General features: G+C 31.0%; 1 protein-coding gene across 4 annotated transcripts in view; it reads left to right on the top strand.

Annotated features, from left to right (window-relative positions):
- Positions 1-20277, top strand: part of sprt (PDZ domain-containing protein sprite) — an 87514-nt gene that overhangs the window by 20398 nt on the left and 46839 nt on the right. For all 4 annotated transcript variants that reach the window (XM_088256937.1, XM_088256935.1, XM_088256934.1 and 1 more), the window contains one exon: positions 3180-3270. Coding sequence is in view for 3 of the 4 variants with exons in the window: in XM_088256935.1 (XP_088113061.1) it covers positions 3180-3270 (91 nt within the window). In the remaining variant the exon portion in view is untranslated. The remainder of the gene's footprint in view (positions 1-3179; positions 3271-20277) is intronic.

Genomic DNA, 20277 nt, shown 5'->3' with positions numbered 1-20277 from the left:
GCCTTCCATCTTTCTTTTCATCTTTGTTGAGATGTCAAATTCTTAAAATTTGAATTTCATTTCAATTGTGATCAAAATTGGTTCTGGCTTATCCTTCAATGGCAAGTCAAACGGTTCCAGGCAGATAGACATGCCACTGTAAAGGCTCGGTCCCCAAACTTGATACCTACTATTCCTCTTCCATTTTCTTTCCTTAAAACTCTAAATTTCCTTCACTCACGTCGTCTGTATCCTGTCAAGTATATTCCACTCCTATAATTAAGAATCTGGAGCGAAGAACTGATCAACTTGTATCTATAAAAATAAGGATCAAGTTAACACCGCTTCATCCCGAAACGTAATTCGCATTAGGCTCGCATAGGGATCAAGGAAAGAATTTATCGAATTTTTTATCCACATTATATTATCAAAACAAAAATGTGGAATCTAAAAAAAAAAACTAACTAACCATCACGCCGCTTCCCCGCAGGGGTAGGCAGAGAGAATAGAGCGCCACACCACTCTGTCTTTGCAAACATTCTTCGCCTCTTCCACGTTCATGCATCTCCTCATACATACCCGCCGATTGTTACGACTCCCAACCTGACCACTTTCAAGTATTTGGCATACCTGATCGTGCCATGTTTTTCTCGGTCTTCCTCTGCTTCTTTTCCCGCTAACATTCGCCATATAAATTTGTTTTACCGTTCTTTCCTCACTCATTCGTTCTACATGTCCAAACCATCTCAACACACCTTTCTTAATTTTATCGATAATGCTTATATCAGCTTTGCATTCCTTCCTTATTTCACTATTCGTACATCTATCATACATCGTTTTGTCGCACATTCTTCTGAAAGATCGCATTTCGACTGCATTCAGTCTACTTTCATCTTTCTTTTGCCAACTCCATGTTTCACTTCCATACATCAGAGTTGGAACCAGGACTCCGTTATGAACTGCCAGTTTAGCTTCCGCTGATAGGTTTTTATTTGCTATAACTGATTTCAGTGCACCATTCACTTTGTTCCCAGCATTCACTCTCCTTTCTATGTCTTTATCAATCTTTCCATCCCTAGAAAACATACTACCCAAATACACAAAATCATCTACCTGTTCCAAAATCTCTCCGTTTACCAATATTTCACATTCAGATCTGCATTCTTCTCTTTCAAAAATCATAATCCATATTCATATTCATGTGGAATCTAAGAATTTACAAAAAGGGATTGTAGAAAGATTTTAATATTATATACGAGTTCCTAAGTGTAGATATCATATTATTTTGTATCTTCCCGCTTCGGTAGTATGGCGACGTAAACCTTTGTCAAGGCTTCAGAGGTCAAGGAGGTTAAACCTTCACGGGCGGTTGTCTGCTTGCACAATGCTATCGTGAACCTCCTATAATATACCTTTATACATTTTCATGTTGTTCTCTACTGAGAAATCCATAATAAAATATGATAATCTTCTATTTTTACTAAAGTGATTAAAGATTAATTTTGATGAAAACGAAAAACCGTAAAATAAATGCTTAAACGTCACTACTCTTCTATCTGCTATTTTTTTATGAAATCTAGTTTGGAGGAAATATTTTAGAGAGTAAAACGATGCATTTTCATATGTAGTATGTTGCTAAGGAATCGAAAAAATGTTAATAAATAGCAATTCAACGAAATTCAATTGTCAAACGAACATTTCTTGAACGAACAAAAGCATAAAGAAATTTTAAAGTTTTTCACATTTCTACTCGTTGTTACATTGAATAAACTCCATATTTTTTACAGATTTCAATTCAAATTGTACCAATTGCATTGTGTTTTTACGGGAAACAAAAGAATTGAAAATACCCTATTATTTATTTGTGTGTTTTTAATTTTTTTTTATTTCTTGGCTCCCCATTCCCAACTTTTTTCCTAGCCTCCATTTCCATTTGTTTTGTCAAACCTCTGCATTATTATTTTCAACAATTAACGTTACTATTTACGTTGTGTTTTAGTGTTTTTAATGGGAATCTAATATTTCATAATATGGCCTTGAATATATTTGTATCACATATTTTATTAAAAACAATTCATCTAATTAAAATCGCTCTGAGAAATCTTAAGTGTTACAATACTGCCGTACCTACTCACGTTACATATATTCCACGCCGAAATACACATTTGTAAATTTTATATTTGATTTATTGTTTTTAATTTTACATGTCTAATAAAATGAACATTTTCACACCTTTTAATGGCTAAAAATTGCACAACCATAATTTTTGTGTAATCATTGCTTAAATACTTATTGTCTTTGTGTTATCTTTGGTATATACACTCATGGTCGATTATAAAAAATATATAGGTATGTGTGAAAAAAAACTATTGTCTTTCGTATTTCATCGCAATTTTCAAATTAAGAAATTTGAAATATCTTACCAAGTACGTACCAAAATAATCGAAACACAATATATCTTCTTCTTCTTATTCTTCTTGGTGTAGGCCTTGTTTCTAGTTTTTAATAGAGATTTGCCTCCTGTGATGGCGATCCCAGATGTCAATCCATCACTTTATAATATTATTCAATAAATTCCGCTAAATTCACTAAATTCTTCATCCTACGTGTATTTCAAGTAACCTGGATCATTAAATGAACATTTATTTTCACTAAGCGTTTTATTGAGTCATATTGATAACAATCAAAAAGACAAACGCAAAAAAACTTGGTTTCTCTCTCTCGACTGCTAAAATAGGGATAACTATAAGTTCATAACTAATAGGCTATTTTAATTCAATGGGAGTAAAAGATTTAAAATTCTCCATACATAAAATGATTGAAAAGATTCTCTTCACTTTTATAAAATCATTTTAACCTTCTAAATTCATTTATTGTAATAAAACATATTAGTCATTTGACAAAATATTACATTATAATGCATATGCATAGATATAAAATGTTGCGATTAAAATAAAGATACTTTAATCCTTTGTGACACCCTAATTTCATAACATATTTCAATAAGAATATCATCGATTGTGAAGCTAATCCTTTTAATTATTTTCAGTCACCAATAAGACACCAAGGAATTATGACAACAAAGAGGAAGTTTGACCAAAAAATTTTGAGAACCAGTGGCATTTTTGTAAAATAAATAATTTCATAAATATATGTTTGCATCAGAAAGTACCGGAGTAAAATTCATATTATTTTTTCAGTGCTTCAAGGAAGTCAGTCTGCCAATCTGACTTTGATGATCCTGAGGACGCTCAGGTTCAAGGTCAGGACGGTCCTGGATCTTCGTCTATTGTAAGTTCAAGTAAATTTTACGTAATTTAATAATAAGTTTGACAAGGAATCTATCCATCCTAACCTACCCTAACTAAGACAAGAATCATTTATCACTCGAACCAATTAACGGACACATCAGACTTTGATCAAAATTATTTTACCTTTTCATATTTTTAACATGAGTATAAGTACCAATGGAGTCATCTACCGTGTAATAATAAAGCACAATGATAGTTTAACTGAATTTATATGTATATATAAAACAGTATATTGGATGACGATGAAATTCGACAGAAAAAGCACGGCTCATTTGTCTTTAAGAACAATGCACAATTTGAAAACTGATATCAGACTAAATAAAAATTTAATGATGGTCTTTAATTATTTTGTAGATTTTTTAAAAATCTTAAATATATCCCTAGTAAATAAAAAGGTAATGGTAAAAGAAATATCTTTGAAATTTATAAGTTTAGAAAATTAATAGATATTTTCTCTTTATTCATTCTGGTGTATCTAAATATATGTACATAGATTCAACAACTTCTTGCAACGAACTGTCCATACTTACTAAATACCAATTAATACTTCTATAGAATAAGTAAGTAATAATTATGATATTACTTTTAAAATAATGCGAAGGAAAGTTTTACAAGCTATTTTTTTGATTGACAACTTTCAAAAACATTTTTTTACGGACGCATCAATCATTTACAAAATGCCTCTGGATATTGAGCAAAATTTCTAATTTCTTCTTTGAATTATCTACTGTAATTTGTACTCAAGTAATTATGTTGATAACTCAATTGGACATTTTAAATATTTTGGTAACTTTGTATGGGTATATAGAATACTACCATAAAAATTAAAATCACTTCCTAATCTTCTTATACTATATACTATGAAAAGTTTTTTCAATCCTTCGTCTGATCCGAGATAATAGGTTTAGTATTTGAGAACCCGATTAAAGGTAATCGTATCCGATTGGACAAAATATATACAACGTATTTTGATTATAGTGGGAATCTAGCCAAGTGAAAAATATTTAAAAAATATTATCTATATAATAACAATTATTGGTTCAAAATCTTAACCTACCAAAACTTATTCACCGATCGCTTTGGCATTTTGAGAACGTTGTATTTAAAAAAGCCCGTGTTTTTATCAGTTTATCTACATAAATAAAACTTTTCGTTTTTTCGAAATGTAAAAGATTTGAGTTTGAAGCTAGTACAATAGTTAGAAGTAATCTAAAAACAATCCATTAAAACCGAATTTTAGTCAATTATGGAAAATAAATTAACATGTTTTATTCTCAATGATACTAAATGCGATTGAAAACCAATTTTTAAACCAAAAAAATTCAACAAAAAATTAAACAATTTTCAACAAAAAATTTACAAAAAAATATTTGAGTACACCTTGAATGAATGGTTTTGTTTCAATTCCCAACACTCGATTTTATAACTTTTTTGCAGAGCATTTTGAGGATTAGCAAAATAATACTACTCGAATAATATAAGAGCCTTCTCCATCCCCAATGTCAGGTTGTATTACAGCATGTAAATTACTTTCATAACCTTCAAAAGTTCACGCTTGGCTCGCTTACGCGGAAAAATGTGGCGGAAAACAACTCACAAGATAACACAAATCATTATTATTAGTACATACTTTGTCTATTTCAGATAGGTAGCAAAACATTGTATAATTAATCACCCCATATATATAAATGGTTGTAAACTCATCACTGATAATAACATCCATTATTTCAAGTATTTGTGATTTACCTGGTTGCTTAGTTTTTTTTCTATTAATCAAATTGTATATTTAATAACTAACAGTTTAGTTTTTTTATCACTATCTGCACCCAAAGGTATAAATAAGTTAATCTTAAATTACATTAAGGGAAAGTATTAGGAAATTATATCCCTGAGTTCCAGAGTATTGGATATGTGAGTTGAATATATTTTATGGGATACCGGTGACGTGAATGAAGAAGCTCAAGTAAAGGACATTACTATACTATATGGGAAAGAAAATAAAGTAGTTGGTACGAAAGAGAAAATAGAAGTAACATCTCAGGAACTTGAGGTTATTTACTCATACTCGTTCTAACGTGTACGAGTTATTCACTCCCTATTTGTGTGACTCCTTTGAGGACAAAAAATATTAATTAAAAAAAAAACATTATAATTTTACGCTTATTTTATACATTGATTTCGCAGTCATTTTGTAGTTTATCAATTTTAATTTTAATTTAATTTGGTAAATACCACTTTTCTTAAAATCCATTGTGACACGTGTTTCGATGCATTCCGCATCATTTGTGTAAATGAAAATCATGCGAATAACATCGAAACACGTGTCATAATAATTTATTAAAAACATTGTTTTTTTATGTACCCGGTAAATTTTTATATTTTACGGAAAAAACCATGCCGCTTTTCTTAAATATTTTTTTGTGACACGGTTTTGTTACAATTGTTTTTTATTTTTATTTTTAATAATCGTTTAATCCAACTCTAGTAGAAACTAGCCTGATACATGTAAGTCAGTAGTTTAAGACACATCTCGACATTGAAAAGAAAACTGACAGATGGCATTTGTCTGGCGCGTATTCATCGAATATAAACAGAGTCGTCATTACCGTCTATTATATTGACTGCCACAATATTCATGTTCAATTAGCACACTCACGGTGTGACCTATGACAACCTTCATGTTCATTTCATTCACCAACATCTCATCTATTATCTACGTATAGATCCCTGTTATCTCGGCCTAATTTCGCATCTACAACATGTTGTACTCGTATTTCCCACAGCAACGGTTTGCCGCCATCCGCCATTGAACTAGATTTTCAAACCAGCTTCGATTCCTAGTTCGAAAATAATGTTCGATGAGTGGAACATCTGTTACATCAAGCCCCGTTTTAAACGATTACCTACTAATAGGTGCCTACTTAAATAAGCGAGAGAAATATGATTACAGGGCCGTCTTAACGACATCGTAGGCACTAGGAAAATACACCGGAGCCATTATGATCTCACGAGAAAAAGTAGCTGATTAAATATTCTAATTCATTTCCTAAATCTTGAATCTTAATCAGTGTCATATGCAACATATGTAGATGTATAAAATAAAGAAGGATATTTATTAATTCTTGTGACAGTATTTATGTGAAAAATCATTTTTCTATTTAAAATAAGCACAGGCGGCTTGAAAATTTGAATTGTGGGGCTCAGGGCAACTGCGCAATTGTTGATGTTGTTAATACGACCCTGGATAAGTACCTACCCACCAATTAATAAAAGTTCAAATTCGTGTTGATAGACAGTAAGACTATTGGCAAAAATTTAATTGCTTTATTAAAGAACATTCGAGCTTCTTAACGGTAACATTTTATAATCCTTGTAATTTGAAAAGCTCTCGTAATTGAGTGCTTTATGGATTATTTAACTGGGAAACATAAAAAGAGTACAGTTATAATATTTTATATCTTCCTACGCATTCTTTATTCCATCTTTAACAAGGTCGATTAAAATTAATTAAAGCTTAGCTAAAGAGCTTAGCTTTCACCGATTATTCATGTTTATTTCAACCTTCGTTGGAATATAAAATTATGAAAGTGTCTGAAAGAATTTTGATATATTGCCGACTATTACCTTTGAATTTGTTTTAAATATTGTATCAATTCGATTTGCACGTGTCAGGTATGCAAATATTACAAAATTTTGAGTGTGTCCAAATACTTGTTCACAAATCTGGATTATCTCCAATTATAGTAGTTATTTTTCATATTATTTTTTGACATATCATTAAAGATGAAGAACAATATGGAATCGATTGATTCGGCAGTCACTTTGGGGTAATACTTATCCATTTACAATAAATGTTTTACAAAGTAAATACCACTATGTCTTAAAATCTACTGTGACATGTGTTTCGATGCATTCCGCATCATTTTACGGTGTTTGAAAATGATGCGGAATGCATCGAAACACGTGTCACAGTAGATTTTAAGAAATAGTGGTATTTACTAAGTAAAACATTAATTAAAAAAGGAATATGGAAGTCTGAGCATTTACGGTGCTGACGACCGTCATAGGCTGGTTTAGTGATCACTTTACACACGTGTAACATTCACAAATTCTACCCATTATTGACATACACACTACTCAAATTCTTGTATGTTCTATGTGTATGAACCAATTTTGAAACATTTTTCTTGAATCACTAGAAATAATCCAGAATTCGGACCTCAAATGTCCTCGGATGTCAAAAAATAATATTAAAATATTACGTACATATTTATATACCTAAATGTTAAGATAAATGCATCTTATAAGTTCATATTTACATTCCTCGGTTAGACCATATGTTATTTAATATTTTTACTAACGGTGACCTTAACATTCTATTACCATGCTCACTAGTCGCGTAACTTTCTTTTCATTTTTATTAACGATTCCAATCTTCATTCCTATAAAAATAATCTAATCCACCAGTAAAACTTTAAATCAAAAGGAGACACTGAAATTCATCAATAAATAAAATAGTACACCAAATGTTTTTTACTTTTTTAGGACGTGGTATTTCGTACCGGCTACACCTGAACGATTTCCTTGTTACCTGCGGAAGAGTCCCAAAATTCGTTTCCTTTTTCTGTTGCGTGTGTGGAGGCCGCAGATGCTTTTTTGCCTTTGTTTTTTGTTTGTTGTAAACTGTTCTTCTTTTGTTCTTTGGTATGGTGGTAACTCTGCAGGACATTAAAGAAGGGCGACCACAATTTAAAATTAACAATAAACAAAAGTTTTTTATTTACATATTATCATGTTTATTTACATGAAAACTTTTAATGTTTAGTTTGATAACGTTGAGTATTTTAATACCTTCGTTTTCTTCCCATCATAAATTGATATTCTCAAATGCTATTTTCTACTTCTGACCATAGAGATCCTATCTTTTTTTCCAAAAATTATCGTTTTGACCCCCCTTTCCTTCATCGTATCGATAAATTTCATTTATATGTTTATATGTTGCTTTTAATTTATTTTGAAATTAACAAACTCCCATTACACACTTAAAATTTTCAAATGTAATTTTTTGATTGTTTACTCTTAAAAGTTTAATTTAGTTCATTTAAAAACAATTGTATTTAGTAATAAAGTTCTAATTAAAACCGTTTTTAAGTTTTTCTTCACAATTAATGTATGTTTAACGGATGGTAAGCTTACAGAGATCAACGCTCTGCGGCGGGTGCCTAAAACAAAGTAGGTATTTGGGAGATCTTATGCCTTATACTCACCGTGCTCACCCCAGCTGTTCGTTAAGAAATAATAATGTCGATAAAACATTGCCGTCTTAATATTCGTAATTTCGAGAGAGATGCGCTGTGAGCGTGCTATTACATAATTTTAAAAAATGCATTTGATACCTGTATCGTATAAAACTTCACAATTATCATCGACAAAAAAATAATTTTTCTTTTAATCAGGAATTTCCCTGGTTATCGCTATTTTTTTAAAATCTGTAATACAATCATCTAAGATAACTCATTCACCAAAATCTGATGATGAGATATTTTTCAAAAAAAGTTTAAAATATGGCTGTATACACTAATCCTTTTACAATTTGCCTTGTAACGAAAAGTTCATACAAACTAATGCATATGATAGATTATTTTTTTTAATACTTTGTGACACATTTTAAAATCTTTATAAAATAAATAAAACATAAACTTTTTTATCCACTTTTATTTTTATATATTTTTTCCAACCGGTTTCGATATCCACCTTGTCTTCTTCAGACATGATACATCTGGATACGTACGTATCCATCCCTGAAGAAGACAAGGTGCTTGTCTGGTATGCTTGTTCTGGTATCATACATGATAAAAATAGTGAAGGACATTAGTAACATAAACCAAGCTAGGACACAAAATGCCGAACCCTCTTCTAGTGGAACGGAAGGTCTACTGATGACACTAGACAGTCCGCCTTCTCCTGAGGAGTTTTATGTGGTTTCCTCTCAGCAATGAGCAAATGATGAGAAGTTTCTGATTGGCCCACGCTAGATTATCCCCCCTGTTCCCAACACAGATTCAAATAAAACATATTGAATTAGCTAGATGAAACAAAAATCCACTAAATGATCTATAAACCTTGTACAAAATAAGCAAGGTAAATAATACATGCAAATCCCATCTTTAAAAAAAGGACCTTGTCTAAACCGGTTGAAATACATACATAATAGTACCAAAAATAAAAGTGGTAAAAATACTAAGCATAATGTATTACTTATTTTATAAAGTATGTAAATGATTTTTAAAAAACTTTTAATGATTATTTTACAAATTTTAGAACCGATTAGGAAAGGTGTTTTCTTCAATTGGTTTGAAAAAATCTGTACTCATCCATTATTTTCTTTAATATTTTATAACTAATAAAATAACCTACTCTGTTTATTTCCGAATACTACAATAGAACGATAAAAACTGCCTAAGGAAATGAAATAAAAATCGGGAAAATAACCCGAAATAATACCGTGTGTGTAATATCGGCAGGAGGTCAAGTCAGAAAATGCACACATTTATGCGTAATATCTAATAAAATTAGTATTAGAATACATAATATGTATATTCTAATGATGTTCAAGAATACAAATATCCGTTTCGATCTAAATATATAGTTACCAAAATATTTTCTTGGAAAAAACACGTTTTTTCTGATATAGGAAAAGTCAGTATCTCAATATTATTCAAGTTGTTTGGGTAACATGAGACGCGATACAATGGATATTGGCGTGAATTACAATAACAAAGGCAGTGCGTTCTGTAACGAGTATGTGTCATGTGTGAATACGTTGAAATGTGAGCCATTCCTTATATGTTATGTTTGTGTACCGTTCAATTTATTGTGTGTTATACAACCGGAGCAATAAACTTGTTTTAAAATTGTCGTATAGCAAAATGGCTAATGGTTATACATACTTAAACCTGTAAACACAGGAAATTTTGAATAACATGTTGGAATATATCAACATTTATACCATTTTCTGTCAAAAGATCGTATGCTTATAAAATATGAGTTTTTTGTTTGTGTTAGACAAACAAATCAAAAATAGCTCGAGATTTTTATTTGAAATCTCAATAAGAAGTCTACTGAGATGGGGATATGGGAGTCTGGGCATTTACAGATTATCATTAGCTGGATTAAATGATCTCTTTATTCACTGTGTAACATTAACCATTAATTATGTTACTCAAATTTCAGGTACTTTGTATTTATTCAATTGAAAAGATCGACCGCATTTTCGAGTAAAACTTCATCTGCGACATCTATGTTTGAAGTTAGTGTTTTTATCAGCAGAAACATGAAGAATAGCAACAATAGCCTGAGCAATTCGGATTACATGGATGTACATACTGGTAAAACCTTGTGTAATCAACTAATATAATATATTGAATACGATAGTCCCCTGAAGACCTTTACGGCAAATTCCACTGTTAAAATGAATTACTTGATTTTTGATGCGCATTAATAAAAAAAATTAAACATGCGTAAATCGTTTATAATGTAGGTTATTTAACTTCGTTTTCTTGTGGTACCATCACTTCCGAAATTCTAGATCCAATACTGTACAGTACCGAACTATGTTGTAATCAATAGTTTAACTAGTTAACCTACTAACTAACCATCACCCCGCTTCTCCGCATGGGGATCTGACTACTTTCAAGTATTTGAAACAAAATATTTTTTATCAATAGTCTACACTGTACTCTTCTGAAGGAGTGCGATAAACAATACCATACGCGCCTTATACACTTCATTTACCAATATGCATATGCATACATATATATGTAAGTACATTTGTCTACTCTATCCCAGGGCTCCAGAAGTCAGAAGGTGAACTGAACCGAGACGCCAGTTCTGTAATGACCTCTGTCGCCCCACAGCTCCGTCCCGCTCCGCTCCACCCTCGCTTGCGTAACCTTTCTTCGGACCTTCTCGTCCCTTCGTGATGGGCACTTCACAGCTATAGTCAACCATTGGCGCAAGATGCAAAAATAATTTAATTGCTACAGACTTTTCCAATATTTTTTTAAATTTCCAACAACTTTATCATTTTAAAACGGGTTGTCCATCTATATTGTCAGGAATTCCACCTCCATAGTGATGTTATAAGTGCGTTAAGCTACCGTACTAGAGGTTCCGAGTTCAATTCCTAGAGAGATTGAAATAAACATATTTGATAATCACTCTCATATTTATTTAATATCACTCTGGACTGGTATAAGAAGCTAAGGACTGATCACCTTGCCTTCATGCAATTGACTATCAAGATAACACTGTGTCAGTATAACGCAGTATCCTATGCATCATTGGGTGCGGATAAGGATTAGATAAACAAGTTAAAGTTCAAACTTCTCAGACCCCGCTTTTAAGTTTCGCAATTTTTCTTTTCCCCCGAAAAAGTTTTTTCATCCCTTATCTTGTTTATTCATTAACATGTAGTTAAGATAGTCAGCTAGGAACTTAATTCATTAATCGTGTTATATAGATGTCTCACTTGAATTTATATTGCGTATTCACGCGATGACATCGCACTATCACTTACCAGCAGAAGTTCGCCGTCATTGACAATCATAGACAAATTAGATTGCCCGCCATCCAGTTAGAGTATTTATTAATTAGAATATTTACGAATTAGATTAGATTATTTTTTGTTTATATATCGATATTTGTTGATATATGGACAATAGATTTTATATAATAGATTAAAATAATACGAATGATTCTGCAAAAATAAACTTAAACGTAAACACCAACTTAAACGAATGATAATCTGACAAACTGTTGACAAACATAAAAATATCTCTTAGTTTTATTGTATCAATAATTTAGAAACTGAACGGGTCCTGGAGTGTAGTGGCTGTTTCACTTTGCAGGGGACAGTTATGTACCAGTATAGGGCCTTGATAAACCCCAACGAATAATACGTTTTTGCTTATTTTTTTTTACTTAAATACCTATATTTCTTATAATCTGTTGTGACATCTGCATCCTTCGGTGCCCAACAGACCCAATTCTAAAATTTTGACTTAGCTTCACATACGGTGTTTGAAAATGATGCGAAATTGCATCAAAACCCGTGTCACGATAGATTTTAAGAAATAGTATTATTAACCAAGTAAAACATTAAAGAAAACTACAATTGAACGTAGTTTTGACAAAAAATGGGAATATTCAAGTTACTTACATGAAATTTAAAATAAAAACTTTCAATGTCACATTCTTGTGAAATACACGATCAGGACAACATTTCATTTGAATCAACCATGAAAATCAGCAATATTTCAATTTTCTACAATACAAAAAGGTTGGCTATCCCTTGTCTTTCTCGTGCAGGTGTGTATAATGTAGAAATAAACACGAGTTAATAAGACGTACTAACCCAAGACCTTTCATTGCAAGTCTTCTACGACCAAACGCGAACATTGCATGAAAACATTGATATTAGTTTTTTTTTTCAAATTAATGTAGTTTTGTTGCCACTCAAGACATATAAAAAACGTAATGAATTAACTTACAACAGGGCAAAGTATCAAGTTATTTCAAGTCATATATCGGACCCTAGAATCATAAATACCTGCATCTAAATAAAAATTACATAACTTATTTTTACGAATGGTTTTACGATGTACTTACATAGAGGTTGAATATTTCATAATTATTATTTTCATGTAATAATTTTGGGTTTATCGTTTGATAAATATTAGTTTTTAACAGTAACTACCGAATAGAACTGATCAGCAACTATTTTTTTTTAAATTAGCTAAATTTACAAATATTACACAATAATATTGTTTTGTTACGTACATATTCACTATTTATAAAATAAAATATTGTTTTTTTTTTCGTTGTTAAATTCGCAGGCTCACGCAAATTGCTCTCAATAGGGTGCAACGTTGGGAACCACTTTAAACCGATTCTCAATCCCAGCGGTTCTCAAGATGTTTTCTGCAGAGCCATGGGACAAGCAGCATAATACCTCATACTGCATTCAACTTTTTTTATCATACCTGACATTAAACAGCTGGTCAAAAATGAAAAATAACAACTTCATACTTCCAATTGAGTGGAAATAATTTTATCAATTTTGTAGTAGAATCAATACATGTTTGTATTATTGTGTGTTGTTTTAAATAATGTTATAAAAGTCAGTAGAGAATGATGTACCCAATTTATGGATTTCATTAAATAATTTAAGTTTAATAATGAACACAACATGGGCCGAAAAAGCCCAAGCTAAAGAAGGAAAGTTTGGAAGTCATTAGAGGCCTACATATAGCAGTGGAGAGACGGCTGATAAAGAAAGAAAAATTAACATAAAACCAGATTTCGCTTATTTAAGGGCTTCGTAAAATATGCAGTGTTTCAAAAGAGTTCCGTTGCTAGAAAGTTCGATAACCGCTACTCTATTCTATAATACACTTGGATACGATCACAAAAAACGATGCTTCAATCAGGAATATGGTCCTTACATAGTTGATTGAATAATGATTACACTGTCTAATTACTCATAGTGCTCAGCTTAAAACACGACATGTTCATCTTTTTTGCTCCTCTAAACGGGCTTTCGCGTTTGCATGGCATGTGCGGCAACTTCTTTAGCGAATTCCCTCTCATACTTTTCCCTGCCACCGTACAAAACTCAAACACAATCATTTGAACTCGTACATTGTATAGCCTTTAACACCTTGCACTTGTGAATAAGTTGATACAACAAACATAACTTATGTCAGGCGTTGGTAATTACGACAGTTTCCACCATTGTTCATTTGTTTACCTCGTCTTAATATATACTGATACAATTAAGATAAAATTCTATGGTTTTACTTCATAATAGTTAAACTTATGGCATTTGACGTTCGAACTTCCATTGTAAAAATGAAAAAATATATTTATGTATCAATAACTTAACTAAAAATGAATAAAAAAGGGAAAAATATATTTGCAGGTTAACATGATTGACTCGGAAGAAATTCCTCATATGATTAAATATAAAAAAGAATAAGATAAGATTCATTAAGTTCTTTTTACAGCCCCATCGAGCTAATATTTCAGAAAATAAGAGCTTCATAAAACAGAAAAATACTTTCATGCGTTGAATGGTTAAAATTTATGAAGATTAGAAGTTGTAAGCATATGGCAAGAAATTGCCTATAACTCTAGAATATCAGTTACAATATATAGCTCGCAAATATACCACTTAGAGCAAGACTTACGATCTTTATACCTATATACATACAATACAAGTATATTTGAATACGTTAGAATCTGCCATATGAAATGTTCACGTACATCTTATACCTCGTGCCCTATGACCTTTTGAAGTTATCCTAGCGTTCAGTGTGCAGTGAAATGCGCATTGTACATACTGATAGCATCTCGTACGATTCCTTCAGGCAATTCCTTTGTTGGATCTCATTGTTATGGCTGCCACTCCACGATGTAGAAGGCTGGAAATAAGTTATAAGACCGTCTGGCTGTGCGCTGCCTACAGTGACAGAATCACAAGGCACGATACAGTATTCCCTACAGTCAATTAAGTTATGTCGATTGGAGTTCTATGGAGTTCTACAAATTAAACGCATTCATATGGAGTTCTACATATTAAACGCCAAATCAATAAATAAATAAATTAAGTTTTGCTTCAGTATTGTGTATATCAATGCAGACTCTGAGAAAAACATTCAATTGTAACTGAATAAAAAATCGAAACTGTATAAACAGCTCGGGACTTGAAAAATAAAACAAAATTACTGGTTTAAAACTACAGATTTTTAAATATTTCCGTGTCTTAGGCAAAACAATGGTTAGATACGATTAGGTTAGGATAATCTGGTAATAAAAATATTATCCCTACTTCATTCTTTTCCATATACCATTAACTCCTTAACATTCATCATCTGTATCCCTAAAAATATATATCCACTCAAGAATCAGAAGCGCAGAACTGATCTCCTTATAATTGACGATCAAGAAAACACCGCGTCCCATGCACTGTTAGATGCAAATTGAAAAAACGTTAAACTGTTCTATAAAACAGTATTTTTCGAAACAATTTTATTAGCAATAAGAAACAAAACATAAAAAACTATTTTTTTCTTTATGTAAGTTATGTGGATTTTTTGGCTATTAGTTATGGTCGTAGATATGATTTGACATTTAAATCTCCCACAGACTCCAAAAATAAGATGGAAGTAAGATTATATGAAAAAAAATACAGCGACCTTTTTTGGGGCGCCGACCGTTGTCTCTTTCTCTACACAAAACAGTTTTTTAATGTAAAAATTTAATGTTGTAAAACGGTATGGATTGCGATTCTTTTTTTCTTATTATTATTTTATAATCGTAAATCCAACTAAAGTAAAGATAGATACTATTAATATTAATATTAATATTAATATTAGAAGATATTAGATTTAAGTTTTGTACTGACATTTCTTGGTGGAAATGCATTTTATATAATAAAATTAGAATTACAATTTTCCTATATGAATTTCATTTGACCAGCAACTGGGTTTGGTCGTAACCGACATATCTGTCTCCCCAGTCTGATGATGTCGGTTACGACGAAACCCGGTTGCTGGTCAAATAAAATTAATGCAGTAAAATTTACATAGTTGTTATTTTATTTTATAGAAGAATATTAATTTAGTCTAGCGTTCTATCTGTGGCCTTTGTGATATTTCAGTCATTTTATTTTGAATTCGCTTGTTATAAAAAAAAATTGTTAAACTTTTCAAAGAAAAAAAATAACATTCTTTGAAACAATATTTCTACTTGGTATAGCAATTAATTTTTTTTAAACTTACCATTAAATGAAAATAGTTTTTTTAAATCAGCGTGAAAGGCGCAAAATTGGTCATATTACCCTAAATGGTTTTTTTTACGTTTATAACATGATGTTTCTGTTCGTGTTCTAAACAGCCGAGTATTTTCTCTTAATTCATTCGAGGTATTCATCTTTCATTTAAAATAATTGATTCTAAGATTACATGCCTATTATGGTTATTCAGTGATGAAAAGAATTTTACCGGCCACACGTTAGAGAAGACGAACATCATTATTTTATGATGTATCATCGCACGTATGTGGCTTCTGTCGATAAATATAATTCGCCAATTAATCTCTCCAAATACGGTGTTCATCAGGAGGTAAAAGCACTTATCACACCTATGCTTACACGATGTACTAGAAGATATTATTTACCTACGTTAGGGTACATATGTACCTAATTATTGTAATGAAAAACTCTTTGACCTCACCGATAATGAACGCAATGGTGCATAGAGTACTGTTTCAGAATAATGAAACGATAATAAGTGATAATGGATCGCGTAGCAAGCCTCAAGTGGCAATGGGCGGGACACGTTACAAGACAGGACCCCGCAAGGTGGACCCCTTAAATTTTGGGATGGAGACCTTGAGAGGATAAAAGAGACGTCGGAAGACTTCAAAAAAGATGATGCCGCTGTGGGAGTAGAAATTGGCTGCAAGCAATGGAAGTATATGGAAAAGGCCTATATCCATAAATGGAGGACAACGCTGAAGAAGAAAAATTAGTAAAAACTCTAATTTCATGGTGAAAATGGCAGACGACTAAGTTTTGATGCCACAGCTCCCTAAAAATGTGGCACCAAAACGTCAGTAGTAGGAATTATTAATACAGTATAACCTAAAAAAATTATGACTTGGTAAAAACCACTTTTTCTTAAAATCTATTGTGACACGTGTGTCGATGCATTCCACATAATTTTGAACTGCAGACAAACCTCTCAAAGTAGAGGCTTTGCGGGTTATTCCCTTTTTTCATGTTAAAATATACGTGTTGCAATATACCCTTAATTTTATCAGATTATATAAACTGTCCGCCTCCGTAGTGTAATGGTCAGCACGCTTGGCTACCGTTCTGGAGGTCCCGGGTTCTATAAGTGATTTTTCTCACTCTAATATTTATTCAATATTACCCTGGACTGGTACCTGAAGCGGAGGGCTGATCACCTTTCATTTGTGTGTTGACGATCAAAATAGCACTGTGTTTATATAATGCAGTGCCCTATGCACCATTGGGGTGCGGATAAGGGTTTTATTATTATTATATAAACTTTGAAAAATAAGGCTTAATCATTCATAAAGTATATAATATAATATATAGAAAAGTATCATACATAAAAAAGAATAAATTATACATATATTATCTTTAAAATTTACGTGAAACTTAACGAATCGCCATCTTGAAAAAGTATATTGGCTTTGTTTTTTTTTTTAACGTGGGGTACGGAACTATGATAATTTATGTACTTGAAAAAATATAATTAAAATGTAACTTAAAAATGTAAAAATATAATAAAGTTACATTTTAATTATAAAATGGAAAATCACAAAGTCAATGCTTCAAATATAAATTAAATTAAATAAATATAATTTAATAAATAAACATTGATGTTATTATATATATGGTAACATTTTATTAACTTTATTTGTGGTCAATAATTAATTTTTTTATTTAAGGGGATAATAAGTTTGCTTCTAACACAATCGTACGTTTTAAATGCTTCTGGGAATTGTAAAAATAAAAACTTGATTTACGAGAATTTAGCTCTTTCTATTGCGTAATAAAATCTACGATGGTTCAATATTGCGCAGCTTCCCGTCGCTACGTACTCGTAACTGTAAGTTGTACATATAAGTTTACTTTTAGTTTTTATCGCTGGGTTTGATTGATCGCTGTATATTTTCGCTTTTCTCATCACGATCGCCGCTGACCTTCTTGAGAAAAACTTGGAACTGGATTGCATGATCAAGTAAATAATATATTGTACGGCGTAAAACTACTACTTGGGGTATAATAACTATATTCTTCATTTCCGCACAACTCCATTAACCTAGAAATATAAACAACCGAAATTATTGGGCCAACCTAATTCTAGCGTAATTTTAAGGAGCTTTCATGTTTGTTTTGCAATCGGCGGAAATATATTATATATACTTTAATTATTTTGATTATACCTATTATAATGTAACGTATGGTATATAGAGTATCGAGGTCGGATGGATTAATTTTAAAAGTCAGTTTTTGACTCTTTCAGGTATCCAAAGTCCTTTTGTTCAAAGTGCACATTTTTTGGGATCATGCGTATATTTGTTTTGTGTAGATTCACTAAAATAAAACAATATATTCCATAGTGGCTTAAACGATAATTTTCTGGAAAAATGTCGATATATATATACATAGATAGGTTTTATATATAAATACACCTTTTTTTAAACATTAAAATGAAAAATAAATTAGGTAGGAAAACGATACCTTTTTCCAAGATGAATTTTTATAATAGGTATGCAATAAATACGTAAATTATGTATAATATTGTTAAAATGATTGCAAATTAATACTGGATTATTTTGTTATTAAATCAGGAAGCTACACTAATGAATTGAGACGTTTTATCAAAAATAAATATTTTAAGAAATATATTGACGATGAAAAAATACTGATTGATAACAATGTTACAAATATCAGTGGCCAAAATGTTCATCAGAATGTAAACAATCTTATTTTTAAAATAAAATTTATTTGGTGCTTTTAAAGACCCCCCCTTAGTGCGAGCCCCATTTTACGAAATGAAATTCTTTATCTACAATTAATGTTATTGCCATCCTGCTATGTCGTAACATCCTATGGGAGTTTCTATGGACGCAAATGACCTGGCTACCTGCAATTTCATTGTTCAAACAGAGTAATTTAAATAATAACATGTCGTTCCCCCGTAAATTTAAAAAAATAATGTTGTTATAATATGATAGACATATACTGATTGACATTAGCACATATATGTACTCGCAGATAATCCATTTCTACTAGCCTAATTTTGTCGTTGTACTAGTAACGAAAAAAATGTATACTTTCTAATATTTTCTAGCAAAAAATTAAAATCCCTTAAAGAATGTAATGAAATATGTTTGTTAAAACTAATTTTAACTAGGAAATGAAATTTACATAATATCTTGTGAGATCTTCGGTTGGTCTTTTCTCATACATATATTGGTATTCATATAAGGCTTTATACTCTGCCAGCTATTTTTCCTGGGAAAAACAGAGTTCTAACTGAATTTGGGTTTTAATTGTAATAGATATGCATATTTAAACATAACAGAAATAGATCTAACATATTAATTGGAAACTATAGTTTTCTCGTATGTTATATTATTATTAATAATTAATCTAAGTACCTATACTACATATAACCTGTAAAATAGAATATCTTTTTTGTATAAAATCATATGGAGAATTTGTATGTAGAACAAATAAATATATAATATAAATCCTAATCGAAATTTTTAAATTAAGTGTAATCTACATTTTTTTCCAGAATTATTTTTTTGAGAACAATAGTGTTATCAGAGTTGTTGATACTTTTTTCGTGCTGTATAGATACATACATAACTCACATATGGTATGTTGACGTTTTTGACAATACCTATTCCCACACTATAATATAATTGCTTGAGTTTTAGATCAGTTATAATCGTCTTCTCTATATAGGCTGTTATTTGACTGACGACTACAGTGATTATTTCTAAATAAGAGACATGAATTCGACTGTTAACCGTTAACGCAAAAGTGAAAAAATAGGAATAAAAATATTACACTGTGCTTTTGTTTGAATTTCGTTACACATTTTTCAATAAAAAAAAATATATTATCAATAATAACACACATAACAAAATGATAAAATTTCAGATCCATTTTTTCCGTGGAGCAATAAAATGATCTTTTTATTATACACACCAAGGCAAAATAAATCACAAAAAATTTAATTTATTAATTTCTTATATACATAACCTCAAGTTGGTTCTATAAATAAAATTGAAACTAAGGTACAATTATATATTTTATTATAAATTCAAATAATAAACATAAGTTTTTCGTAGGCACGACTTGTGATAGTTTGAACAT

This window comes from Brachycentrus maculatus, unplaced genomic scaffold (assembly GCF_059751285.1).
Source record: "Brachycentrus maculatus isolate JH-2025_06_01 unplaced genomic scaffold, ASM5975128v1 h1tg000069l, whole genome shotgun sequence".
NCBI lineage: Eukaryota > Metazoa > Arthropoda > Insecta > Trichoptera > Brachycentridae > Brachycentrus > Brachycentrus maculatus.
This window is presented reverse-complemented; position numbering and strand designations above follow the sequence as displayed.